Here is a 24,886-nt window from a genome sequence, read left to right as displayed (position 1 = left end):
ATAATTGTTTCCTCTGTGCAATGCATTTAAATACGGAATGGGCGGTATCTAAGAGCATGGTATTTATAGGGTTTTGGGAAGTAGTATCTCAGTTTCTTCTTGCCATGTCCTTTTTCATAGTTCATTTGAATGTCCTCTGCAACTCTACCTAATCTCTGGAACTCTACAATCTACACTCTACAAATTGTTTTATAAACCACAGGGAGCTGCTTACAGCACTGATGAAAATGAAAATGAAATGGACTTATCCTCTCCTGGCTATATGCACAGCCATAATTTTCATCATAGTCTGGGCCTTCCAGACAGGAGGAAGGAAATCCATGGTTTGTAAGAGTCTTCCCCAAGACATTGGACTAGAGGAGAAAACTCAAGATATGCACAGCCTGGTATTTGATGATTTATCTTCAGCAGAGATGACACAGGTGAATAGGTACTTACAACAAAACCTAGCTGTGCCGCTGGTTGATCCTTCTGAAGCAAAGCCAGCTGACAACTGCATTTATTCCATTACACTTCAGCTTCCCCCAAAAGCAGAAGTTCTGGAATTTCTGGACCATCAAGGAAGAAGACCTGCCCGTCAAGCACTAGTGACAGTCTACTTTGGAAATCAGAAGGACCCAAATGTCACTGAGTTTTTGGTGGGTCCTCTTCCCAACCCAACATACCACTATGATATTACAGTGGAAAAGTATGGTGGAAAGCTACCTTATTCCAAAAGGGTTTTGTTAAGTAATGAGTTTGAAGAAATGCATATATTCTTGCAGGAAAAGGAATATCCAAAGGCTCCAAACTTTATGCACAAGGTTTTTGATTACAATGGAAGCAATTTTCAGTATACCCATGCAATGCCTCCAGGTCTCGAATCAGGAGACCGCCTAATCTGGGTTAATCATTTCCAAAATGTTCCCGGCTTTTATGTGCACCCTGTTGGATTTGAGGTTCAACTGGATATTAGCAGTTTAGATATTTCTGATTGGAAAGTGAAAAAGGTTTTCTATAATGGACAATACTTTGAGGACATGGAGGATATTGAAAGGCAATTCAATGAAGGGTTTGTTAAAGTAAACAAAGTCAAAAAGTCTCCTCCTGATGGGGGATATTCCTCCTTAAAACAAAGGGTACCACCAAAGGGGCCAGGCCCTCTGCATTATGAACCCCGTGGTCCACGCTACAGCATCAGGAATAACCAAGTCAATTTCATGTCATGGAGTTTTGTTTTTGGAACAGATGCAATCCACGGGCCCCGTGTATTTGATATCAGATTTAAGGGTGAGAGGATCGTCTATGAACTAAGCCTGCAAGATGCAATGACTGTCTATGGCTCCAATAATCCTGGACCAATGCTTACCAGATATTTGGACTTAAGCTATGGGATTGGAAATAGTCTCTTCACACTCATCCAGGGTGTGGATTGCCCTTACTTAGCTACTTATTTGGACAGACACTATTTTGTTGATACACCATCACCTGTCACCAGAGAAGCCTCAATCTGCATCTTTGAGCAAAATGCTGAGGTGCCTGTGCGACGCCATTATGAAAGTGGCCAGGCTCCATTTTATGGAGGATTGGAGGATTCTGCTCTTGTGTTTAGATCTATTACTTCAGTTACTAACTATGACTATGTGTGGGACTTTATTTTTCACCAAAACGGAGCCATTGGTGTCAGGGTCCATCCTAGTGGATATATTCTCTCACCTTTTTTCTTTGGTGATGCTACTGAATTTGGCAACAGAGTTCAGCAGTGGTCACAAGGGGCAATTCATACTCACAGCATTCAGTTCAAGGTGGACATGGACATTGGTGGTAAGTGACTATATCTATATAGTAAGTTTTCTAAAATGTAATACATTAATTTATTTGGTGTTGTAGGCTGTTTTTCAGAAGTAGAAACTGGCAAAACTACTTCTGTTTATCTCTTCATGAAGAACACCTTATGAAATTCATGGACTCATCATAATTTGATATGCAACTTGAAGACACATACGCACATAGTGGTAAATTAGTAGGAGTGATTCTCTTGGGGGAAGGGGAGTGATGTGAGAATCCATTTATTTTGAATTCCCAAATGTGACAAGATACCTCCACCTCTGATGCTTTGAAGATTTTGTTTTTCTCTTTAAAGGCAATAGATGTTTCCAAGGACTATTGAGTGCAGGATTTTCTACTTCCTCCTGCATTATCCAATCAGGTCATCACAACAGGTATCATAGTCTTTGGAGAAACAGCCATGAGAGGATGGAATTCGTTTACCATCCATTACCATCCAATCAGCTTTGTGTAGAAGGACTCTGACAAGCACAATGAATATTTAGAAGGTATCTCCATGTGTCCAGTGTAGCTATAGTAGTGGAAAACTGATGAGTTCTGGCATGGTCCCTCTCTTTTCCCTAAGCTGATGGCTCTTGTCCAGGCTGTCCCTTCTGTAGTCCAGTTTGGACTATCTCTTGTTGCTTTTGCCCCATGCTTCTGTATTTTGCCCAGGTAGGCTGGGTCTGACAAAGGTGGCATATAGGGTTGTTTTTCCTCTTCAGTTGGGGTCTGCAAGACTGTTGGGGTCTGCAAGACTGAGGTGGCAGCCCTGGTTGACTTCGGCATTTGCCTACGAAGAGGTCAGTAGAGGTGGTGGTGATCCAGTTAGCAAGTAAGGGGGCTGGGTGGAGGCAGTTGGCAGGGTTCAGTCCCTCTCGCTAAGTACTGCAATATATTTAAGAAGGAAATGGGGAAGGGACTGTGCAGACATGGGCACACGCAACAGCAAGTTCAGGACTCCTAGAGCTAGCAAGCATGTTAACTTTGGTTGGGGGTAGAGTTTAATCATTTACAGTTTTTCCACTTTTGGGGAGGAGGAGTCTTCCATACCTAATTTCTCACAAAAGTGAAGAACCAACCGTACATGCCAAAATCTGAATTTTGCCTCAAACAAGGTAAACACTTATTTTCTATGTCAGGTTTTATTCAGATTTTATGTAATGAGTGAATGGAGGAAATACATGTTTGGCACCTGAGATGAACAAAGAGGCAGCATCCCTCTTATGCAGTTCACATCCCTGTCAATGATGATAAAGAAGGAAGAAAGCCTGTCAGTTTGTAAAACCACATTTGGAGGGCATACTTTCCTCACCCAGATATACATCTTGCCTTGGAAGCATTAAGTAAATTTGCTTTTTACAGTCAATCTTACATAAACATAGATTCTATGGTCATAGATTCAACAACCCATAACTTGAAAATACTCCAGAATCAAACTTTGATTTTGCCATTTTATGAGGGTCACCATTTTACTGTGCCATTGTATGTAATGGAATTTGAGCATATTTACTAATAGTGGATAGAAAAAAAATGATATGATATAAACCTGGAAAACTGCTGATGTAGCACAACCAATCAGAAAAAGACAATACAACATATAAATAAATGTTTCTTCTTTATTCCACTAGAGCAGTGGCTCTCAACCTGTGGGTCCCCAGGTGTTTTGGCCAGAAATCCCAGCCAGTTTACCACTGCATTAGAGGATGATAAAATGTATTGCAATTTTAATTATCATTGAATGTCAGAAAAGGGTGGCTGTGGCCCTTTCTACACTGCCATATAAAATCCAGATTAGCTGTTTTGAACTCTTTTATGTGACATTGTAGACTCATATAATCCAGCTCAAAGCAGATAATGTGGATTTTTTTTCAGTATTTCTGAAATTAGTGGAATTTTAGCAAAATCAAAAGCACAGCAAAATCTAAACGAAAGCAAATAAAAAGCTACTACCTGGACAAACAGAATTCTGTTACCAGGAGGAACAATTCTTTGTTGTAGCCCAATTTTCCAATGTGTGTTTAGAAATATTTCCCTCTTTGTACTTTGATTGTTATCTGAAAGGACCTCCTTGCTCAATCAGGGAGCTTGCTTTTAAGGTAGACTGTGGGTGGAGTAGATTGATCAGGCCAGGATATATTATTCCTCTTTCAGGCTTCTTCTGCACTTCTTCTGCAAATCCAGATTTGCAGATTATCTGGTTTGAATTGGATTATATTCCAATGTAGACTCATATAATTCAGTTCAAAGCAGATAATGTGGATTATCTAATTTGATAATCTGAATTATATGGCAGCGTAGAAGGAGCCTAAAATACTTTTGAGATCAATTTGCGAGAACATCTAATGTGTTTGTGGCAAAGATATTGAGACAGATACTTTAAATTATAATTTATCTGCTTTTTTGCTGAATGTGTGAATATATCTTAGGGTCCTTCCCAGGCCCATAGCCAGGATTTTGATTTGGGGAGGGGGGTCTGAGTTTGATTCGGGGGGGGGGGCTAAGTCTGAGTGAAAGAGGGTTTACCCTAGCAAATCTTTTGTATCATTACCCCAATACCCCCATGCATATGAAATATATTGAGTATGGTGATCAGATCATGATATGAATAAACATAACAGTTTAAATAATGTACCAGTAAGGCCTTTTCGCAGACCACCATGAGAATTGGGGGGGGGGGGGGGCTGAAGCCCCCAAAGCCCCCCCCCCCCGGCTACATGCCTGGCCCTTCCAGACAGGCCCAAAATGCGGAACCTATCTCGTTTTTACCTGAGGTGTCCAAATGATGCCTAAGGTAAAAGCAAATTAATGCAGAGAAAGCTGGGTTTTCCCATTTATTCTGCATAAATTAAATGCCTGGAAAGATCTGGACCTTATGCTGGATCCTTCCTTAAGCTGGAAAGATCGTCCCTTAAACTGGAAAGATCTGGACCCACATCTTTCCAGATGTGGGCCCTGTGGGGATTGACTTCCAGGACTGCCTCTGAAGTTCCAGGGGTCAATTCCCACAGCCACCTCAGTTCTTCAAACTATTGGAGCCTGAAAAAATTGGAGGATGGCCACCCCCTTCCCCCCAGCCCTCCATTTCCTCCAAGGATCTTACTCAAGGGGTCTGTCAGTGGTGCAGTTCCCTCCATAGAGTACTCCTGACACTTGAACATGATGCATCAGGAGGTGGGTGCAGGGGAAGGTGGGCCTTGTGTTTCTGCTCGTCACCCATTGCAGAGTTCTCTGGAAAGGTCTGCCCATCACGGTCCGCTGGATCAGAACTGGATATCCATATAACCAGCAAGAAGGAGAGGAAGTATCCCTCTAAGCTCTGTCTTGCTAGTGGCACAGATGTGACTGTGATGGATCGGTACTTGTAGAGAGCTTTGTTGCCACTGGAAGCGGTGGTGGAGAAACACAGAACATGGATGGACCAGCATGGCCAATGTGGACTCAGATCTGCTGCATCATTTGCTGAGGTTGCAAAATCAATCAATATAAATTCCAGACATTGTAAGGACATTACCTGGGCAAATCTGCACAATACTCCAGATTAAACAGAGGATACATTCTGGTGTGGGCAGTTGTTATCACAGTGATTAAGCAGCCAGTGTAGACATGGTTTTAATTGCTTTCTGTCTCAGATTTGGTTTTCAAGGCTTACTTTGACACATGCAATGATATTTCTGCTAGTAAGAGAGTAGGAGGTTGCAAAATTTGGAAAGCACTAGAAGGTTCTGTAAAGCATAAGTTTCAACTGAGACAATCTAAAGGATTCCCTCCCCCCATAACTTTTTTGAACATGATTAAATATACTTGTATATTAGGAATGGTCACACATTTTTAAATTCTTGCTGAGAAGCCAATAATTCTTTGGAGAGAAATCACAATGAAACTTTTTACATTTTAGAGTAATTTTGTCATGAAAAATATTTGTGTAGAAAATAGGTTTATGTACAGAAGAGAATAAGGTTTTTTGCACAAACTACACTATGTTTGCACAGAAGGTTTTTAGTGTACAATACTGAAAAGCTCTTTTTGGCTTTAAACCTGAAGTTCTCATGAAAAAATCACCACTGTGCAAAAATGTCCCAACCCTCTAGAATTCTTCATAATGGAACACAGCTTTTAAAATAATTTGTTTCTGCATAACAATGAAATAAATGATAAAACAAGGATTAATATTTCCAATTTACACTTTTAATGAAAATGCTGAGAGTAATTTAGATTTTATCTCTTTGTTCATCTTGTGACTAATGAGATGTTCAAACTGGATGAGTGAGATTATTAAGGGTGTGAATGAAATAAAAATATTTGCCACAAAACAGTGGTATTTCCTAGATTTTGGCATTTATATAGTTTTGAAAACTCAAGCTATATTGCAGTTGGGCTCCCCATCTCCTTTCTTGCTGTTCATTTTATCTTTCTCTGGAACTCTACATAAATATTGGGATTATAAAATCTGCATTCTACAAATTGTTTTACAAACCCATTTACAGCATTGCTGAAAATGAACTTAAAATTGGCTTATCCTCTCCTAACAATATTCACAGCCATAATTTTTATCATAGTCTGGACTTTGCAAACAAGAGGGAAGACATCCATGATTTGTGAGAGTCATCTCCAGGATCTTGGGTTAGAGGAGAAAACCCAAGGTATCAACAGCCTGATATTTGATGATTTATCTCCAGCAGAGATGATACGAGTGAACAGGTACTTACAACAAAATCTAGCAGTACCACTGGTTAATCCTTCTCAAGCAAAGCCAGATGACAACGTCATTTATTCTATCACTCTCCAGCTTCCTCCAAAAGCAGAGGTTCTGGAATTTCTGGACCATCAAGGGAGAAGACCTACTCGACAAGCACTAGTCACAGTCTACTTTGGAAATCAGGAGGATCCAAACATTACTGAGTTTTTGGTGGGCCCTCTTCCAAATCCAACATACCACTATGACATCACAGAGGAAAAGTATGGCAGAAAACTAACTTATTCCAAAAGATTTCTGTTAAATAATGACTTGGAAGAAATGTATTCATTGTTGAAGAACAAGGAGTATCCAAAGGCTTCCAACTTTATGCACAAGGTATTTGATTACAATGGAAACAATTTTCTTTATACTTTTGGATTTCCTCCAGGCTTTGAATCAGGAGACCGCCTAATCTGGCTTAATCATTTGCAAAATGTTTCTGGCTTTTATGTGCACCCTGTTGGACTTGAGGTCCTATTGGATCTTAGTAGCCTAGATATTTCTGACTGGAAAGTGAAAAAGGTATTCTATAATGGTCAATACTTTGAAGACATGGAAGAACTTGAGAGACAATTCAATGATGGATGTGTTAAAGTAGCCAAAGTCAAAAAGTCTCCTCCTGATGGGGGATATACATCATTAAAACAAAGGGTGCCCCCTAAGGGTCCAGGTCCTCTGCACTATGAACCTCGTGGCTCACGCTATAGGATCAAGAATAACCAAGTCAACTTCATGTCATGGAGTTTTGCCTTTGGAACAGATGTATTCCAGGGACCCCGTGTCTTTGACATCAGGTTTAAGGGTGAGAGGATAATCTATGAACTAAGCCTGCAAGATGCATCGGCTGTCTATGGCTCCAGCAGTCCACTGTTAATGTCAAGTAGATATATGGACATAAGCTATGGGTTTGGACGTGCTCTACATTCACTCACCCAGGGTGTGGATTGTCCTTACTTAGCTACTTATTTGGACAGACACTTATTTGTTGATACACCATCACCTGTAACCAGAGAAGCCTCAATCTGCATCTTTGAGCAGAATGCTGAGGTGCCTTTGCGACGCCATTATGAAAATGGCCAGGATCCATTTTATGGAGGATTGGAAGATTCCGTTCTCGTGTTTAGATCAATAAGTTCTGTTACTAACTATGACTATATATGGGACTTTATTTTTCACCAAAATGGAGTTGTTGGTGTCAGGGCCCATCTCAGTGGGTATATTCAATCATCTTTCCTCGTTGGTGATGCTACAGAATTTGGCAACAGGGTTCAAGAGTGGGTGCTGGGGGCAATTCACACACACAGTGTTCAGTTCAAGATGGATATGGATATTGGTGGTAAGTGACTATCTCTATTGTACCTTTCTTAAAATGTAATATACTTAGTTGTCTGTTAGTAATGCCAAGTACTGTAGGCTCTGTTTCAGAGGAAGGAACTAGTAAAAGCACTTCTGAGCATTACTTCCCTAAAAACAGGTTATGAAATTAAGAGAGTCATCATAACTTGAAAAAAAAATGCACAATTACTAACATATTTTTGGGATAAGTTGGGTAGGATCTGGTTGTTTTTAAGTTTCAAATGTGATAGAGGAAAAAAAAACACCTTTGTGATTCATGCAAGTGTTTGTTAGTTTCTCTTTTAAAGAAACAATAATGGTAGGTTACATACCTGTGACCATCTTTCTTCGAGTGGTGCTCTGCGAATTCACACTTGTGGAGAGACTGCGCCTGCGCGGGCTCCAACGGAAACTTCTACATTTTAAAACTTTCAAGTTTTGGCGGTAACCCCGCCCAGCCCCGGCAGGGGATAAAAGGGCGCCCCGCGCACACCGATCCAATTCCTACGCCGCTATGGTAGCGAGAAATTGGAGGTTTGCATAGAGGGGAGGCCGGGCGGGTTAGTGTGAATTCGCAGAGCACCACTCGAAGAAAGATGGTCACAGGTATGTAACCTACCATTTTTCTTCGTGGTCTCTGCGAATGCACACTTGTGGAGACTAGCAAGCTCAGGTCCCGGAGGCGGGAAAAATGCAAACCGACTAGTCAAGTCAAGGGCCAAACAATTTTATTAAGTGCAAACAGTTTCCAAAACAAGAGATTGCAATCACTTCCGAAGAAGGGTACCGTGCATAAACTTATGGGAGTACATGATCCTCCCGGTCACGTGAGGGTGACCAATTAACAGTGAAAGACACTCAATAAATGAGGGCATTCTTGAACAATAAGAACTGTTTCATGACCCTTGAAACACAACACATGGTGATCTCCGAAGATACTCATAGTAATGAGGGCACATTAAGTGGTTACACAAAAACAGTTTTGTTAACAAGTGCAAAACACATTAGGAAGGCAAAAAGGTGTCGATATCGACACAAACAGTACCCGTGGTGAGCCCCATTAGGCTGTAGTGCAAGGTTGCCTGTGCTTCAGGCAGTAAGGCATCAAGTGTAAAGGTGCAATTACATTCACCAGCACCGGTAAACAATTGAATTCAAGTAGAACATGGTAAATAACATTCACAACAATGTACGGTACCGAAGAAGGTCTCGGTATCGACCAGCACACGAAAAAATTCTTTGGGTCCTATGAAGGACACGACTCCAAAATCGCCCTCCCAAAGGCCACGTCAGGTGTACACCTGGTATTCAGTCTATAATGTGAGACAAATGTCTGAGGGTTCTTCCAAATGGCCGCCTTGCAAATAGCGTCCAGGGGAATTCCCTTAAGGAAGGCTGTCGAAGCCGCCATAGCCCTGGTTGACCGAGCCCGGACAACCAAAGGGGGTTGCTGTCGAGCAAGCTGGTAACAAAGCTCGATAGCCGAGGTGATCCAATGGGACAGGCGTTGCGCCGTGACCGGCAAGCCCAATTTTTCTCGGGCATACGCCACGAACAGTCTCTGAGTCTTTCGAGACCGAGCAGTTCTGTCCCTATAACAAAGCAAAGCCCTCCGCACATCGAGCATATGAAGTTTTTTCTCTCTCGGGGTGGAGGGGGACTGACACAACGAGGGAAGGACAATGTCTTCATTCACGTGAAAGGGGGACACAACTTTGGGAAGGAAGTTCACGTCAGTACGGAGGACTGCTCTGTCCTCGTGGACAACAAAATATGGTTCGTCCACACGCAGTGCTGCAAGTTCCGAAGGCCTACGGGCCGAGGTGACAGCAACAAGAAAAGCTACTTTCCACGACAAAAGTCGCAGGTCGATCGATGCCAACGGTTCAAAAGGCTCTTGTGCGAGTCGGGCCAGCACAAGGTCAAGGTCCCACCCCGGGGTCGGGGAGCGGACTGGGGGGGTGTAGGTTGTTGAAACCCCGCAGGAAGGTCCTCACTGAGCTCTCCTTAAACAAGGAGGCCTCTCCTGTTCGTTGAAGCTGCCAAGAGATGGCTGCCAAGTGGGACTTGAGCGATGAGAACGACAAGCCTCGCTCGGTAAGGTGTAGCAGGAACGAGAGGACCGACGGTATCGAAGGCTGGCGGTCGTCGAGGCCCTTCTCGGAGAGAAAGGCCTGGAAGCGGTTGAGGCACGCCGAGTAGCACTTTTTGGTTGCTGGTTTGTGAGCTGCCTCCAGGATCGGGAGGACTTCTGGACACAGGGACCTCAGAACTGGATCCTCCACGCCGAAAGATGCAGAGAAGCGAGGTCGAGGTGGAGAAGTTGACCGTCTTCCCGGGAGAGTAGATCCTGCCGAAGTGGAAGGCGTCTCATCCGTCCCTCGGATAGTTGGAGAAGGACCGAGAACCACGGTTGTCGTGGCCATTCTGGCGCGATCAAGATGCAGTTCGTTTGCGCTGACTGGATTCTCTCGATCACCCTCGGGATGAGCGGGAAGGGAGGGAAGAGGTAGAGCAGATGCCGCGACCAGTCTAGGAGGAACGCGTCCCCGAGACACCCCGGTACCGTGTTCGGAGCAAGCCGGGCACCGAACTGAGGAAGCTGAGCATTTTGCGGCGACGCGAAGAGGTCTGCGGTCGGGAGGCCCCAATCCCTGAAGATCTTGGCCAACTCGTCTGGGTTCAACCTCCACTCGTGAGATGTTGCCTTGGTTCTGCTGAGTGCGTCGGCCTCGACGTTGACTTCTCCCGGAAGGTGCAAGGCTGTTATCGACACCGACCTGGCCACACACCAGTCCCAGAGTTCCAGCGACAGCTTGAGAAGTTTTCTCGAGCCCGTTCCTCCCTGCTTGTTCACATAGAACATTGCCACCATGTTGTCCGTGAGGATCTGAACTGACTTCCCCGTGACCAGGAGAGCAAACGCCCTCAGAGCTTTGAAGATTGCCAGCAGTTCCAAGTAGTTTATGTGGCACTGCTTCTCCTGTGGAGACCAGAGATCGTGGACTGAGAGATCTCCTGTATGGCATCCCCATGCGAACATCGAGGCGTCTGTCGTTATTGTGACAGCTGGGGGTTCTGGGTGGAATGGAACGCCTCTGCAGACATGCTGGCGGTTCATCCACCAGTTTAGAGAGTCCTTTACCGACTTCGGTATCAGCAGGCATTTCGCAGGACTGTCCCGCATGGGATTGAAGTGGTCCAAGAACCATCTCTGGAGGGGACGGAAGCGGAGCCTCGCCAATGGTGTCACCATCACCGTGGAGGCCATGTGCCCGAGGAGGATCTGTATCTGCTTCGCGGGGACCACTCGGGATCGACGTACTTTGAGCGCCTCGGCACGAAGAGCTCTGAACCTCTCCTCCGGAAGGAAGTCTGGGAGAGAGAATCGAACATGGCGCCGATGAACTTTATGCAGGTGGTGGGCTCGAGATGGGACTTCTCCTCGTTCAGCTGGAGGCCGAGGTCTTCGAGGAGGGAAAGCGTCTTTGCCACTTGAAGGCGCAGAAGGTCCGGGGAGCGTGCTGCCAACAACCAGTCGTCTAGGTACGGGAAAATGCGGATTTTTTCCCTCCTGAGGGCTGCCGCGACCACCGACATGCATTTGGTGAAGGTTCTCGGTGCCATCACGAGGCCGAACGGGAGGACGTCGAAGACGTACGTCTGCCCCGCTACCCTGAAGGCCAGGAAGCGCCTGTGATGCTTTCTGATGGAAATATGGAAGTAAGCATCTCGAAGATCGACGGACGCGAAGAAGTCCCCATGTCTGAGGAGCGGGAGAATGGACGATACCGTCACCATCCGAAACTTCTGAGGTTCGATGAAGGAGTTTAAGTCCCTGAGGTCGAGGATGGGGCGGAGGGAGCCGTCCGGCTTTGGGACAGTAAAGTATCTGGAGAAGAAGGCTCGATGGTTTTGAGAGTCCGGGAGAGGGGAAATTGCCCCCTTTAGAAGCAAGGTCTCGACCTCCTTCAGAATGGCTGAGGACGGTTCGGTATCGACAATTTGTCCCGTTGGTGGGAGCTCTTCGAACTCCAATGCATAACCTTCTTTGACAATCTTTAAAACCCATGCATCTGAGGTGATATTTTCCCATGCAGGGAGAAAGTTTGTCAGGCGATCCCCGAACGGTGTCGAGCCGGATGGAAGGAAGAGGGTGGGTACCATCGGGAGGGACATGGGAACAACATCGGTAACGAAAGAGCAAACGGTATCGTCCATTAGGGCGTCAAATGCGGCGCCTGGCTTGGTTGCCTCCAGAGGCCTGGCGGGATCGGGAGCGCTGCTGCTGATGCTGTCTTCTCTGTTGCTGTGGTTGTTGAGGGTGGGTTTGCTGGGAGGCATGCAGAGGGCGGGTAGGCTGCCGGTACTGTATGGTGCGGTACGGGACCGTGTGTCGGCGTTTGTACTGGAACCATCTGGTCCTCTGTGCCTGGTTCTGATTCTCGAACCCACACTTTGAAGCCAAGGTCTTGAAGTCGTGGTTTGACTTCAGCTTGTCGTCCGTTCCCGCGTTGAAGAGACCCAGGGCATCGAACGGGAGGTCCTCGATCACCTGCCTCGAGGATGTAGAGAGGCCAGAGGATCTGAGCCATGCATGTCTCCTGATTGCCACGGTGTGAGCAATCATCTTGCCCGCGGTGTCTCCCGTGTGTTTGGCCATCTGCATCTGGTGATGGGCCAGAGAGTTCGCCTCCTGAGCCAGGGTGGAAAGGACCGAGCGGTCCTCTTCAGACATTCTTTGGAAGAGTGGCGCTGCTTTCTCCCAAAGAATTTGTTGGTATGCGCCCATACAAGCGCCATAATTGGCCATGCGGGCCAGCAGGAGGGCACCGGAGTAAAGCTTCCTGCCCACTGCATCGAATCTCTTCCCCTCACGGTCGGACGGCGCCGACGATTGCCTTCCGAACCCCTGAGCCGCCTTCACGACCACCGAGTTAGGGTCGGGATGGTGTTTCAGCCACTCCAAGCCCTCATCGTCAGTTCTATACCAAGACTCGATCTTCTTGGAGGTTGCAGGGATGGAGGAAGGGGTTTTCCAGGAGCCCTGGATCACTTCTAGGAGGTAGGGAAGGAAGGGCAGAAGAGGAGCAGGTGGGGATTCCGCTTGCACCCTTTTGAACACCGGGTCTTGTACTGCCTTGGAAGTCTGCTTGACCTCTAGGCCCAGTGCTTCAGCCATACGAGCCATCTGATCTGCAAAGGCTCGGACATTGTCAGTAGGAGATGGAGGGTCAGCCTCATAGGCGTTGTGAGTAGGTGATCTCTCGATCCCGAGAGATAACACAGACCCCGAGTGTACCGATCCCGGCAACTCGCCATCTTCTTCTTCGTCATCAGCTGCCACTGACTGAGGAGGAGGGGATGAGGAGACATCTCTACTCAAGCGCTGCAGTGGAGCCGCTGGAGGGGCTTTCGAGGTTGAAGCCTGATTTGCACGGGCCAAGGCCAGTCTCATAGTCTGCCTGCCCCTTTCCGGAGTCTCCAGCACTGGAGAAGTCTCCTGTCTTGCCGTCACAGTTGTCAAAGCCGCGACCGACGGGAAAAGCTCCTGTCTGGCTGTCACATGTCGAGTTGGTGCCTCGATCACCGTGTCCACCGAAATCACCGGGGACTCGGGTTGTTCCAATGGCAGCTCTGGCAAGGGCTGCGGCTCCTGGGTAGGTTGAGGGGCCGGTTGGGGTTCGACCGGCTGCAAAGGCGACGACCTCGCCGACGAGGTGGCCGAGGAGGCGGTGGTTTGCTTTCGGGAAGAAGAAGAAGACGAGGATGGAGGCAGCATCGTCTTCTTCTTCTTTGCCGGCGGTTGAGCTGTCTTCGACACCGACTTGCCCGGGGTGGGCGGGACGGAGGAAGAGGTAGAGGCACGCCGAGACTCCTCTTGAGACCGGCGGAAGGCAATACGAACCGCCGTGGAAGATGGCGGAGTCGCCGACGTCGACCTCGTGGACCTGACTGATCTCACCGACGCCACAGAACTGGTGGAAGAGTGCCGGATGCGTACGGTCTCGGTCGTGACCGTGCAAGGAGCCTTCTGCTTCGTAGGCTTTGCAGCCTTGGAAGCTGTCGACACCGAAGCCTTAGATGTTGTCGACATCGCTGCTCTCGGCCTCTTCTGTGCAGCCTTCTTCGCCCTTGTCTGGCGAGGCTCGGCCTCCGCCGATGGGCCAACAGGCGTTGGTGTCGATGCTGCCTTCGACGTCGAAGCTGATGTCGAAGGCCTAGATATCGCAGCCGACGTCGACGCCGATGTCGATGTCGAAGGTACCGGAGCCAACGTCTGCTGATACAGAAGGTAACGAAGCCGGTGGACCCAATTTTTACGGGACTGTGCCGTCAACGATTGACAATGACGGCACGAAGAAGTAATGGGTGCCTCACCGAGACACAAAAGGCAAAGAGCGTGAGAGTCCGAGTCAGGGATCTTCCTGCATCTTTTGAAACGAGTTGTTGACATAATCCAGTAAAACAACTCGAGGAAAAACTCTGACGAGAAGCTATCCAAACTCTATCCAACTAGAAGTATCGAAGCGAGCCGTGCGGCGGAAAAAAAGGAATTGGATCGGTGTGCGCGGGGCGCCCTTTTATCCCCTGCCGGGGCTGGGCGGGGTTACCGCCAAAACTTGAAAGTTTTAAAATGTAGAAGTTTCCGTTGGAGCCCGCGCAGGCGCAGTCTCTCCACAAGTGTGCATTCGCAGAGACCACGAAGAAAAAAATTTACTTACTTACTTAGGCAATCCCTCGTAGTCCAAGGATGATGGTCCTCCAAGAGTGGTAACCTGGGGGTGGATCCGTAGGTGGCTGTGGAGCCCTATTCTTGATCTGCATCTTCTCCTGCAGAGAGGGCATCGGTTTCCAGGTGGGAGGCGGTCCTGGTTGGGGTTGGCTTGATGCGCCTTCCTCTTGGCACGTTTCTTTCGCCCTCCATTCGTGCCTCTTCAAATTCTGCAGCACTGCTGGTCACAGCTGACCGCCAACTGGAGCGCTCAAGGGCCAGGGCTTCCCGGTTGTCAGTGTCTATGCCAGAGTTTTTAAGGTTGGCTTTGAGCCTATCTTTAAATTTCTTTTCCTGTCCTCCAACATTCTGTTTTCCATTCTTGAGTTCGGAGTAGAGCAACTGTTTTGGGAGACGGTGGTTGGGCATCCGGACAACATGGCCGGTTCAGCGGAGTTGATGGCGAAGGACCATCACTTCAGTGCTGGTGGGCTTTGCTTCTTCCAGCACACTGATATTTGTCCGCAGGTCTTCCCAGGAGATTTGCAGGATTTTCCGGAGGCAGCGCTGATGGAATCATTCCAGGAGCTGCATGCGACGTCTGTAGACTGTCCATGTCTCGCAGATCTATAGCAGGGTTGGGAGGACAATAGCTTTATAAACAAGCACCTTGGTATCCCTATGGATGTCCTGGTCCTCAAACACTCTCTGCTTCATTCGGAAAAATGCTGCACTTGCAGAGCTCAGGCGGTGTTGAATTTTGGTGTCAATGCTGACTTTGGTGGAGAAGTGGCTGCCAAGGTAGCAGAAATGGTCAACATTTTCTAATGTTACACCATTAAGCTGTATCTCTGGCATTGGAGAGGGATTAGCCGGTGACTGCTGGAAGAGCACTTTGATTTTCTCAATGTTTAATGACAGGCCAAGCTTCTCGTATGCTTCTGCAAAAGTGTTTAGAGTGGCTTGCAGGTCTTCTTCTGAATGTGAACAGACGACGTTGTCATCAGCATATTGGAGTTCTAAAACAGATGTTGTTGTAACCTTGGTTTTGGCTTTCAGTCTGCTGAGTTTGAATAGCTTGCCATCTGTCCGATAGATGATTTCCAACTCCAGTGGGATGCTTCCCATCAACAAGATGAAGTATCATAGCGATGAAGATGGAAAATAAGGTTGGGGCAATAACACATCCCTGTTTGACACCTGATTCCACTTTAAATGGGTCACTTTGGAAGTAATTGCTGTCCAAGACTGTTGCCATCATGTCATCATGGAGGAGCCGCAGGATGTTCACAAATTTGTTTGGGCACCAAATTTTTTGGAGGATGGACCAGAGAGAGCTGCGATTCACTGTGTCGAATGCCTTTGCAAAGTCGATGAATGGCATGTATTCTTCATGAATACATATACATGAATAAATGTAACCTGGGACTATTGAGGGCAGGACCTGTTTCTTGAGATTCTGGATCAGGTCATAGTGGTACATGCCTTAATTACATTTCTGCATGGGGTTGCCTTTGAAGAAGGTTTGGAAACTTCAGCCAATCCAAAGAGCTGTGGCCAGGTTGCAAATTGGCAATCGCTAGTAAAAGGTGAAGACCACTCTTTTGTACCAGTATCTCCACACAATTCAAAGTGATGATTATGATCTTTAAAGCCCTAGACCGTTCAGGTCCAGGCTATTCAACTGATTGCATCTCCCTATAGAAATCTGCCTGGGGTCTGAGATCACAAGCTCATTTGGTGGGTATGGGCTTTCTCTCTCATTGACTGCCCCTTGACTCTGGAACTCCCTGCCCAGGGATGCCAGAATGATCTCCTCCCTGCTATCCTTCCAGTGGCAGGCTAAGACCTTTTCATTCAGTTAGATTTTTAAGGGAAGGGGGTTTTAAGATCAAATAAGAAAGTGCTGTGTTTTTAGCTATGAATAGGTTTTAAATCAGTTTTAAGGATTTTAACTCTTTATATTTTAATGCCATTAATCTTTAATTCTATTTTATAGTTTGTATATTTTTAGGTTTTAAATTGTGTTTTATTTTAAGTTTCTTTGTAACTTTTTTAAAGAGAGAAAATAGGGTATAAAATAATAATAATAACAACAACAACAACAACAATAATAACAATAATAATAATAATAATTCAGAGCCAATCAAGCTGACCTAAGTTCCCCAAGGTTTCCAGGGAATTCTAGAGTATATCTTGACTCTATTCAAAGTAGAGCACATTCAGTTTGGAGCAAACAAAAAGAACAACAAAGAAACAAAAAATAAGATGCTCATTGAAAGCTAATGTGCATCGTGGGGACAGCAAACGGTTCAATTGGGGGGAGTTTGAGGTTTTTATTTATCAGTGTAAAGAAGCCCAGCAAAGGCAATTTGTTATTTTATTTGTCCGTTGAAAGTCAGTACAGAAGGGGTGAAGGGACACAGAAACTACCTGGGGTTTCTGAGCTGCACATCCCTGCTGTACCCAATGTGTATGAGTTTTTGGAGCTCCTTTATTCAGTTTTACCTCTATGGACTAATTGAAAGAATGATGCTGATAAGATCAATAGAGCAAATCTACTATCTCAGATGCATCAATTGTCAACATAATTCTCTCAGTCTCTACAGTGGTAGCCTTCATATTTTGAAGAAGCATAGGTATCTCTTTGGATTATGGCTCTATGTATGATTTAATTTTAATCACTATAGTTCCACCTGATGGTATGCTGAAACTTTGCAGGTCAGGGGAGGGGTATTAGGAAATCCCTGCTAGTGACCTGAAGTGCCTCTCCATTCTACAATCTCCAGAGGACCCATAATGACAGGCTCATGATAATGCACATTAACCCAGAATAAACCTAAAATCCTGGGTTTAGAAAAAAAACACCTGCAAAAATCCAGACCTGTGGAGATTGCTCCTGGGATTGCTATGTGCAATCCCAGAAGTCCTCACAGTCACTCCGCCGTTGTGGGCTCAAGCAGCCCACAGAGGAAGGATGACAGTGCATCATCCACTCTCTCACCTCCTTTCCTGTCTTCAACATTGTAAAAATAGGCTCCTTATTGAGTCTGGAGGCTTCTCCTTGTTCTGTGGAGCCTCTACATGATGCAGTGGAGCTTTTGAGAGCAAAGGGAGGAATTTCCCTTAAAATAGCCCACAGTTTTAGAAGTCTATTCAACATTTGGGACTTCTTCTGTATAAAATTTACACATGTGTTCATATGCAGAAAATGTTTTGCATGCAACACAACCAGAAAGAAGAAATCATTTCCAAGAAATCTATTCTCAGAGTTTCTTGACACTCAAAAATCTGGTTTTCAATTATTTTAAAGAATATTTTTAGAATATTCCTATAATTCCTGGTCAGGATAGACTTCCGATGTTATCACACAAGGGCTTTAAAGTGGGCAGACCTGCATTTCTGCCTCTTGCAGAATTCTGGGAAATGTAGTTTAGGGCGTGGCCTTTTGAATTCTCAGCTACAAATGTCCCCACTTTCCCAAACTATATTTACCAGAATTTTGCAGGTAGCAGAAATGCAGGACTGCCCGCTCTAAAACCCTGGTGTGATAACGTGGTTAGTGATCTTGTTTCCAGAGGTCAAAACAGACAGGTGGGCTCTTCAGATTAGTAGTGGAAAGAATATACATAATTATTTCCTAGAAAATGAAAAAGTTAATTTCCATCACTAGGGAAACATTGTTGAGAGGCATAATAAGCACATGAGATTTTTGTGCAATTTTCTTGTGATATCGAATACTTTAAAGTATTGTTTTATAAACAAAAAGAATGGGGAGGTGTCTTTTGAATGCAATAGCCATTCCCTGAGCAGAATGTGTGTTTGTATATGTGCAGGTATGTGTGCATATGCATGTAAAGTGTGTGTGTGTGTGTGTGTGTGTGAAACACCCACTTATTCCCCCCCACAGAGCAATTCCTCTGTAGCATTTTTGCATGTCAAAATATTAGAGAAATACTGCGATGGAATACTTCTTTTCTCCCACAGAGAGGAGAAAACTAACATTTAAAATGGTACTGGCTGCCAAGAGATCTCTGGCCAAAATTCAATGTACACAGTTTTTCTAAAATAAAAAAAACCCTTTGAAATCTTTTAAACATTTGTTTAACCCATTATGATGTTTGATACGTTTCAATTGAAATCCACCCTGAAATATTTTGACAGCGTGTGAGCCAGTGTGACTTAGGATCTCTTCACATGGGCTCCTTTTTTGGTGGTAGCAGTGGGATTTTTCAAGTTCAGCTATGGAGACCAACGGCTCTCCTCACACCCATTTGGGGTGGCTCCATGGCCGAACTGGAAAAAAATTCTGCCACCGCCGAAAAGAAGCTGGCGGCTCATGACAGGAGGTTTCCCATCTTTCCATACGGAAAGACTGGTCGAGGCTTTTTACTGTGTGATTGAGTGGGGAATCCGGGACGGTGTGGGGCACATGGTAACAGGTCACCATGTCCCCTGGGTCAGTTTATGGTCCCAGAGGTTGCAAAAGGGCTGTTTCCCTGATTCTGCACCCTGTTTTACAAAACACACCTTTTGCAGATAAAAGGCATTGGAAGCTAGAAATGGCTTGCCTGTTTCTCTTTGGAGAAGTGTGTTTCCAGCTTTTGCTTTTTTTGACTCCCCCCCCCCTCAGTTGGGAGGGTAAGGAGGAGGAGGAAGAGAGAGTGAAAGCAAGCAAAGCAGCAGCTGTGGGAGCATCGCCTTCTCCTCCTCCTCCTTGGCCATGCCTTGTCCTGCAGGTCTGGTGGGGTGAGGAGGTGTTGGTGGGACGTGTGGGTCGCAATGCTGTTTCAGCAGCACCTGCAGCCCACGCTGACCTACTGGAGCATCTCCTTCAGCTGAAGCCTCTTCCTTGCCTTCCTGGAGAAAAAATAAGTTTGCCTTGGCTTTATCTGTCAACTGGTGTGTGTGTGTGTGGTGAGGGGGGCTCTCATCAGAAGTGAGAGGTCACTGTCTCCCTGGGGTTACTCCCTGGCTGTACTTTCTTCCCCCCATGTGATGAGAAGAAACCAAGATGAGGCGATGCAGCCCTATTCCAGCAGCACATGTGAAGAGGACCTTAGTGTTTGAATATTGGACTAGTCTCATGAGTCCTTGGTACCCCAAAACTTCCCCAATCTCAAGCAAATAAAGAGACAATTTGGAAAAGAAAAAACAAGACCTTTATTTCTTATTTGATAAAAGAGGAAGTAACATGCTGCCGAACACAAAGCTATGTGAATTCGTACTGAAACTTTATTTCTAGGATTGTTAAATACTTTTTGTGAAGCACTTGCACCTTGCTCCCTAATTGGCTATTCTTCCATATCTTTCCTGTTTCTAAATGGCTGCTGTCCTACATCGTGTACGTGTGCATGCGGTTTTCTATCCATGCGATCAACATGTGTTTCTTGCCAGGTCATAGAATCATAGAGTTGGAAGAGACCTCATGAGCCATCCAGTCCAACCCCCTGCCAAGAAGCAGGAAAATTGTATTCAAAGCATCCCTGACAGATGGCCATCCAGTCTCTGTTTAAAAGCTTCCAAAGAAGGAGCCTCCACCACACTCTGGGGCAGAGAGTTCCAGGGTTGTACAGCTCTCACAGTCAGGAAGTTCTTCCTACTGTACAGGTGTTTGTCTGCATGTTTGTAGCTATTGCAACTTTTCTTTCTTCAAACAATGGACTCTGTTTCAGCAAGACAGAGGATTTGGGCATGGCACATACTAGAGGCTTTCGCTTTTGTGTGGTCACAGAGCTACAGATTATTTGTTCATACCATGTCTAACTTATCATTCTCATATTTATTTATAGCTTGCCCTCTCCCAAATGGCCTCCTGTGTCCAATTACCACTGCCAGAATTTGAAACCCTATGCAAACATGGAGACCCCTTGGGAGAGTTGCACACTCTCAGCTTCTGAAAACCTCATGAAAGGTTCCCCTTCAGGTTTCCATAAGTTTGAAATTACTTGAAGGCACACAACAATGGCAGCAAATATTTTAATATAATAACAATAAATAAATTCCCACAATTGAGTACAAAACCATGAACTGATGCACCTATTCTATATTTACAACTCCAAGACACTATACATACCAAAAATGGATTTAGTATCAGACAACTATACACTTCTCCCTTACATCAAGTTTTATGCATTTTCCGAATGGAGGAAATGAATGTCTGCCCTTGCAGAATAACAGGCAGGCAGCTTCCCTCCTATGCTGTTTGAGTCTCTGGCAATCCTGAGGAAGAGGACTTTGGCAAGTGTAGTCCATTGTCCAACCACATCTGGATGTCTACATATGCATAGCTTCTGTACCCACAAATATCTCTATCCATGGTTTGAAAATATGTTTAAAAATCTGAAAAGTGAATCTTGATTTTACCATTTTATAGAAGTAGGCTTATATATAATGCAGCTGATGTATATTTTCTACTCTTACTTAGGAAAATATGATATGATAAAAATCTGATAAAGTTCTGCTGATATAGCACAATCAATCAGAAAAGACAATATAACATATTAATAATTGTTTCCGCATAGAAAGTTCTTCTGTGTATCACTAAAGCGTAATACAATTTATTGGTATTTAGATTTCCACTGAATGTCAGAAAAGGTTGACTTTGCAAGTTTCTGGATGTTCTTTCTGAGTATGAAGGCACCAAACTGGCGCCAGATTAAGCAGGGTGTTAAGCCCAGTGTGTGTTCACAACTGCCCTAGGCTAGCCACTTGATTAAGCAGCCAGTGTAGACATGGCCCTAATTGCCTTCTATCTCAAATATGATTTGTAAGACTTACTTTGAAACATGAACTGATATTTCTGCTGTAAGAAAGTAAGAGATTACAAAGCACTAGAAGGTTCTGCCAACTATAACTAAGAGGGTCCAAAGGACTGCACTAAATTATTCTCCTATTTAACATCATTAAATTGCATCTGTATGTAAGTAATACTCAAAAAAATTAAAGCTTTGATAGGTTAAGTAACTTTGTTAAAAAATCATTGATGAGATTTTTCACATTTCAAGATGCTGGGCAAAGAATTTATTTGTATGAAAATATGTATGTAGAAAACAAATTCACATACAGAAAAAGGTGGCAATTTGTTTGTACAAACTACACTATTTTGTACACAACAAACCAAAAAGGCTCATTTTGCATATAAGGTTTTCACCAAAAAATAAGAAAGTTGCAAAAAATTATCCTAAACCCTTAAATTCTTGCATAATGGAAGAAAGCTTTTAAAAAGAATGCCTTTGTGTTAATGGAATTAACAATGAAACAAGCATTAGCATACCTAGATCACAAGTTTCTAAGAATACTTAAGATTACATTAGATTTTATCTTTTCATCTATATTCTGAAGAAGGAAATGTTCAGACTAGATGGATGAGTTTATTCAGGGTGTGAATGCAACCAGAATTGTTTTCTCTGTAGAAACACCTTTGAGCAATAAGTGGGCGGTATTTCCTAAGATCATGGCATTTATATAGTTTTGAAACACAGTTTCTCCTCTTTATCATTGTTCATTCTATCATCCTGTGGAACTCTACATAAATGCTAAGATCTTACAATCTGCACTCAAATGTTTTACAAACTTGCTATGGCATGGCTAAAAAAGAACTTGAAACTGGCTTATCCTCTTTTAATTACATGTGCAGCCATAATTTTCATCATAGTCTGGGCTTTTCAGACAAGAGGGAGAAAATCCATGGTTTGTGAGAGCCATTTGCAGGGTCTTGGATTACAAGAGATGGCCAAGGATATGCACAGCCTGGTATTTGATGATTTATCTTCAGCTGAGATGATACAAGTGAACAGGTACTTACAACAAAATCTAGCAGTACCACTGGTTGATCCTTCTCAAGCAAAGCCAGATGACAGCATCATTTATTCTATTACTCTCCAGCTTCCTCCGAAAGCAGAGGTTCTGGAATTTCTGGACCATAAAGGGAGAAGACCTGTCCGGCAAGCACTAGCAACAGTCTATTTTGGAAATCAAGAGGACCCAAACATCACTGAGTTTTTGGTGGGTCCTCTTCCAAACCCAACATACCATCAAGATATTACATTGGAGAAATATGGAGGAAAGTTACCATATTACAGAAGATTTTTGATAAGTAACGAGGTAGAAGAAATACATTTATTTTTGAAGAACAAGGAATATCCAAAGGCTCCAAACTTTATGCACAAGGTATTTGATTACAATGGAAGCAATTTTCTCTATACCTACGAATTTCCTCCAGGGTTCCAATCAGGAGACCGCTTAATCTGGTTCAATAATTTCCAAAATGTTTCTGGCTTTTATGTACATCCTGTTGGACTTGAGGTTCAACTAGATCTTAGTAGCCTAGATATTTCTGACTGGAAAGTGAAAAAGGTATACTATAATGGTCAGTACTTTGAAGACATGGAAGATCTTGAGAGAAAATTCAATGAAGGGTGTGTTAAAGTAGCCAAAGTCAAAAAGTCTCCTCCTGATGGGGGATATACATCATTAAAACAAAGGGTGCCCCCTAAGGGTCCGGGTCCTTTGCACTATGAACCTCGTGGCCCGCGCTACAGCATTAAGAATAACCAAGTCAACTTCATGTCCTGGAGTTTTGCCTTTGGAACAGATGTATTCCAAGGGCCCCGTGTCTTTGATATCAGGTTTAAGGGTGAGAGGATAGTCTATGAACTAAGCCTGCAAGATGCAATTGCTGTCTATGGCTCCAACAGTCCAGGGTTAATGCACAACAGATATATGGACATAAGTTATGGCTTGGGAAACAACCTTCACACACTTATCCAGGGTGTGGATTGTCCTTACTTAGCTACTTATTTGGACAGACACTATTTTGTTGATACATCATCACCTGTCACCAGAGAAGCCTCAGTCTGCATATTTGAGCAGAATACTGAGGTGCCTATACGACGCCATTATGAAAGTGGCCAGGCTCCATTTTTTGGAGGGTTGGCGGATTCTGCTCTTGTGTTTAGATCCATATCTTCAGTTACTAACTATGACTATATATGGGACTTTATTTTTCACCAAAATGGAGCCATTGGTGTAAGGGTCCAGGCCAGTGGATATATTCAATCATCTTTTTTCGTTGGTGATGTTACAGAATTTGGCAACAGGGTTCAAGAGTGGGTGCTGGGGACAATTCACACTCACAGCGTTCATTTCAAGGTGGATATGGACGTTGGTGGTAAGTGCCTATTTTTATAGTTACTTTTTCCGAAATTAATTTGCGTAGTGGTAACATCAGAATGATATAGAGGGATCCCTCATGCCTAATGACTTTGTATTTGTGGGTCTGGGGAAAGAGAGGATTAATACACTATCTGTTAAATTGTCATTTGTATAATGACCCTAAAAACAATTTTCTGTGAGCCCTTTTGGAAGAAAGGGCAGAATGGCAACAGTCAGCAGTTATCTGTGACTTGTTAGTGGATTATTTAAAAAAATAGCATTAAAGATTGCCACATTTGCAGTCGCAACTCAAAAAAATCTGAACTAAATTAATAAAGTCCAGAGCAAAGGCTAGAAATGGAAATGGAGATAGTTTGGGTTGATAAATATCACACATTTGTTATTGTTATCATGTCACTGCTACTATAATTTTAAAGAGCTAGAACATGGAATAAGTTTTAATATTTATATTGGAAAGTGCTTATTGTACTTTTAAAGGTTGTATATTATTTGATGTCATGGCCTATGGCTGGTACAGTAAACAAATCATTCATACTAGTACTATGCCATTTTTTCAGAAGAAGGAACTAGTAAAAGCAGTTCTTAGTATTGCTTTCTTCCAGATAACTTATGAAATTTATGGAATCATAATTTGACAGGCAACTTGAATACATGGACTATTTTTGTATCTGTACATTTCATTTTTTCTTCCTAAGTGAAGTATCCTATACTTCTTGTTGAAATTTATTTTGTTAGTTTTGGTCAGTTCTCTAATGTGTTGAAGTCATTTCAAATTGCAATCCTGTCTTCTGGAGTATTAGCTATCCCTCTCAACTTGATGTCATCTGCAAACTTGATAAGCACGCCATTTAAACTTTCATTTATGTCATTAATGATGATGTTATACAGCACCGGGCCCAGGACCAAACCCTGCGGCACTCCAGTAGTCACTTCTTTCCAGGATGAAGAGGAACTGCTGGTGAACACCCTTTGGGTTTGGTTGTTTAACCAATTACAAATCCACCTAACAGCAGTATTATCTAGCCCACATATTACTTGTTTGCTTGCAAGAAGATCATGGGGGACCTTGTCAAAGGCCTTACTGTTACATCCACAGCATTCCCTGCATCTATCAA

General features: G+C 44.2%; 1 protein-coding gene across 4 annotated transcripts in view; it reads left to right on the top strand.

The window, feature by feature from the left end:
- The window catches only part of LOC132770573 (amine oxidase [copper-containing] 3-like), a 57,209-nt gene that overhangs the window by 18,215 nt on the left and 14,108 nt on the right, over positions 1-24,886 (top strand). The window contains exon 1 of one of the 4 annotated variants that reach the window (XM_060767666.2): positions 116-1,803. The exons of 1 other annotated variant lie outside the window; for it this stretch is intronic. In XM_060767666.2, the coding sequence (XP_060623649.2) occupies positions 222-1,803 (1,582 nt within the window). In that variant the 5' untranslated portion in view covers positions 116-221. Of the gene's footprint in view, positions 1-115; positions 1,804-6,191; positions 7,881-22,102; positions 23,767-24,886 lie in introns of those variants that run through there. 2 more of the 4 variants (XM_060767667.2, XM_060767665.2) reach the window with 2 other exon arrangements.

The sequence above is a fragment of the Anolis sagrei genome, chromosome 3, assembly GCF_037176765.1.
Source record: "Anolis sagrei isolate rAnoSag1 chromosome 3, rAnoSag1.mat, whole genome shotgun sequence".
Lineage (NCBI taxonomy): Eukaryota > Metazoa > Chordata > Lepidosauria > Squamata > Dactyloidae > Anolis > Anolis sagrei.
This window is presented reverse-complemented; position numbering and strand designations above follow the sequence as displayed.